The sequence below is a fragment of the Dipodomys ordii genome, unplaced genomic scaffold, assembly GCF_000151885.1.
Source record: "Dipodomys ordii isolate 6190 unplaced genomic scaffold, Dord_2.0 Scaffold285, whole genome shotgun sequence".
In the NCBI taxonomy this organism is placed as follows: Eukaryota; Metazoa; Chordata; class Mammalia; order Rodentia; family Heteromyidae; genus Dipodomys; species Dipodomys ordii.
In genome coordinates this window covers 698810-702209 of record NW_012267501.1, presented here as the reverse complement: position 1 = coordinate 702209, position 3400 = coordinate 698810, and the positions used below count along the sequence as shown (strand labels likewise).

At 42.3% G+C, this 3400-nt stretch overlaps 1 protein-coding gene across 1 annotated transcript in view; it reads right to left on the bottom strand.

Annotated features, from left to right (window-relative positions):
• Zc3hc1 (zinc finger, C3HC-type containing 1) overlaps positions 1-683 on the bottom strand; it is a 27864-nt gene extending 27181 nt beyond the window's left edge. Inside the window, 1 exon segment of the mRNA XM_013036415.1 lies at positions 490-683. Coding sequence (XP_012891869.1) covers positions 490-678 — 189 coding nt within the window. The 5' untranslated portion in view covers positions 679-683.
• Positions 684-3400: the final 2717 nt, after the last annotated feature.

Sequence of the window (3400 nt, the reverse complement as noted above, 5' to 3'; positions counted from 1 at the left end):
GCGCTCTACCACTTGAGCCACAGCGCCACTTCCGGCTTTTTTCTTTTTGCTTATGTGGTGCTGAGGAATCGAACCCACGGCCTCATGCATGCAAGCAAGGCAAGCGCTCTACCACTGAGCCACCTTCCCAGCCCATCTAGGAATAAATTCTTGAGAACTACATTCCAACATAAACGTGTTTAATTTGATCTCAAGTTATCTGTTTTTATGCATTTAAAGCCTTTTTTTTTCTGGAAAAGAAGTTCCTAAGCTTCCCCCACCAGAGTGTCAAATGGGTACCACAGAAACGTTCTTTAGAACGCCAGCTAAGAGTGTCAGGCGCGCTCATTCGGTTAGCTGTAGCCCTTTTTTCCTTCCGAAGTCTTCTGACAAGACCCTGCATTCGACCAATCCTGGTAACCCCAGCCTCCCTCCGCGTGTAAGAACAATTAATCTCCACAGACGAACTCGCGGATGAAGAGAAGATCCCCTCCCGCCCCCACTTTAGGCCTATCGTTCGGCGCCGGACGCAGGCAAGGACTGAAAAACTCACGCTTCTGCGCTCCCATCTTCCGGGGCAATCCCCTCGTCTATTAGCTGCCGAACTTTCTGGGGGGTCCCTTCAGGGGAACGAACGACTGTACCCCAATTCTTTTCAATTCCCGCGGCAAACGGCGTCTCCTCGCTGGGCGCCGCCATCTTGGTCCGTTACAGAATTGCTTCCCCGAGGGTTCGAAGGCTCAGGAACTTCCGTTCTGGCAGGCTAGGATCCGCCTCCCGTGGCGGGAGTCGGCCTGTGCCACTTGAGCCACAGCTTCACTTCTGGCTGTTTGGTGATTCATTGGAGATAAGAGTCTCACAGAGCTTCCTGCCCTGGCTTGGAACTGGAGTCTCAGCCTCCTGTGTAGCAAGGATTCCAGACATGAGCCACCCATGTCTGACGTCAATGTTTTTTACTGATGGATTTAGATGATGGAGTTATGGGGTCCATTACATTATTCTTTGTACTTTTGAATATGTTGGGAACCTATAACAAATAGCAAAACAAAAGCACATACTGTGCTTTTAATTTCATGACTTGTTGGCTTTTTTTTTTTTTTTGGTGTCTCTGGGCCTGGGCGCTGTCCCTCAGCTCTTCAGTGAGCGCTCTATCACTTGAGCCACAGTGCCACTTCCGGTTTTGTGGTTTATTGGAGATAAGAGTCTCAGGGACTTTTCCTGCCCCGGGTGGCTTTGAACTGTGATCCTCAGATCTCAACGTTCTGAGTAGCTAGGATTACAGGGCTCAGCCACCGGTGCCTGGCTAATGTTACTTGTATTTATAAATTATTTATAAGTTCTTTACGCTTGCAGCACTTATATAGAAAATCAGGATACATTTAAAATTAACTAGCCATAAAGTCCAGACAACTTATATTAACAACAGTAATATTAACTGGTATTGCTTTGCTAAAATATAATCATGGTAACTAGGTGCCAGTGGCTCACATCTGTAATCCTAGTATCTTGAGAGGTTGAGATCTGAAGATCACTGTTCAAGGACAGCTTAGACAGAAAAGACCATGAGACTCCTATCTCCAATTAACCACCAAAAAGCCAAAAGTGGGACTGTGGCTCAAGTGATTGAGCACTAGTCTTGAGCAAAAAAGCTCAGGGTCAGCACCCAGGCCCTAAGTTCAAGCCCTAGGACCAATACACATGCGCGCGTGTGGGCACGCACACACACACACACACATACATACACACAAACTATATATGTATATGTATACATATGGAAAAAGTAGAAAACTATATCCCCAGTTTAGAGTCTTTAATCTCTTGTATATTTTAGTTTTAAAATTAATACATGCAGAATGTAACTGTTCAGATATGCTTGTCACACCAAAAATACAAAATTAGTATAATTCCAAGGCTTTCTTTATTCAGGATAATTAGGCTTAATAATGCACAAAAATGTGCCCATACAGTGTTCCTGTAATGTCAACTTAATGAGATGTGACTTGGTATCTTCATAAACTGTCTTGTTCCCATTGTAGTTAAGTTAGTGTTACTGCAATCTGCATTACATAAGTATCTAAACCAATTATTGCTGGACCTGGGAACAGGAAATAATATCTGGACTTCAAGTTCAATTATTGCAGATATTGAAAAACTGGTCTGGTACTTTCTATTAAGATTGTTAAAGGAAAGAAGGGAAAACAACTGTCTCATTCACCTCATTAAAAGTTGACTGACATTAATTGTTTTCTTTTTAAGCATCTAGTTTTTATTGGACTTGAAATATTAGAACCAACCACTATGAATCATGCCAGATTGTCTGCTGTGATGTAATGCAGGTTTCATTTGGTATGAGAGGATATTCACATGCTACTCAGCAGCCTTTCTCCTTTTATCATTGGCCTATGACAGCTAAAGTAATAAATTGTTTTATCATATGATATCATTTTCATAATGCCAAGTAGAAAAAATGGAACTTATTAAATTAACTTTTTTCATTTTTTAGTTATGAAATACTATAAAAGCACAGTCTTTATAAGTAATGGCTGTGAAATCATATGACTTAGTGATATTGTACTTAAATAATAGTCTAAATAGGAATTCCAATCTTTAATTATGTTGCTGTCCAACATTTATTGTATCACCTGATTAGTATGGAAGGTGGAAGACACTTGGAAACAGAACCTTTTCCCTTGAGGCTGCAGCCTTGGGGGTGCCATCATCGATGGCATTGGACATGTCCCAATACAAGTCCTCCATTCAGTTCACTAGCTAGTGATCTTTGGATACATGATTATTAATATGTCTCTTCATTGGGATTCTGTCTAATCTCCTTGTCTTCTTAACATTTTTTTTTGTTGTTTCAGTTTGTTTTTGCCAGTCCTGGGGCTTGAACTCAGGGCCTGAAGACTTTTTATGAGCTTCTTTTGTTTACTTGAGTCACGGTGACACATCTGGCTTTTTCTGTTTATGTGGTACTGAGGAATCAAATCCAGAGCTTCATGCATGTTAGGCAAGCACTCTACCATTAAGCCACATTTCCAGCTCTCCTTTACCTTTTAATAGCAAAGCCTGAGGTCTTTTATCTAAACCTCAAAGGCAAATTATGGGGGAAGAGGAAGGTTGGATAATAGGTACCACAATGTTGGTCATGGGGCTTGAACTCAGGCTCTAAGTGTTGTCCTTGAGTTTTTCTGCTCAAGACTAGCACTCTACCACTTTGAGTCACAGCTCTACTTCCAGTTTTATGGTGCCTATTTGGAGCTAAGAATCTCATCGAGGGCTGGGAAGGTGGCTTAGTGGTAGAGTGCTTGCCTTGTATGCATGAGCCCTGGGTTCGATTCCTCAGCACCACATAAGCAGAAAAAGCCAGAAGTGGCGCTGTGGCTCAAGTGGTAGAGTGCTAGCCTTGAGCTGAAGAGCT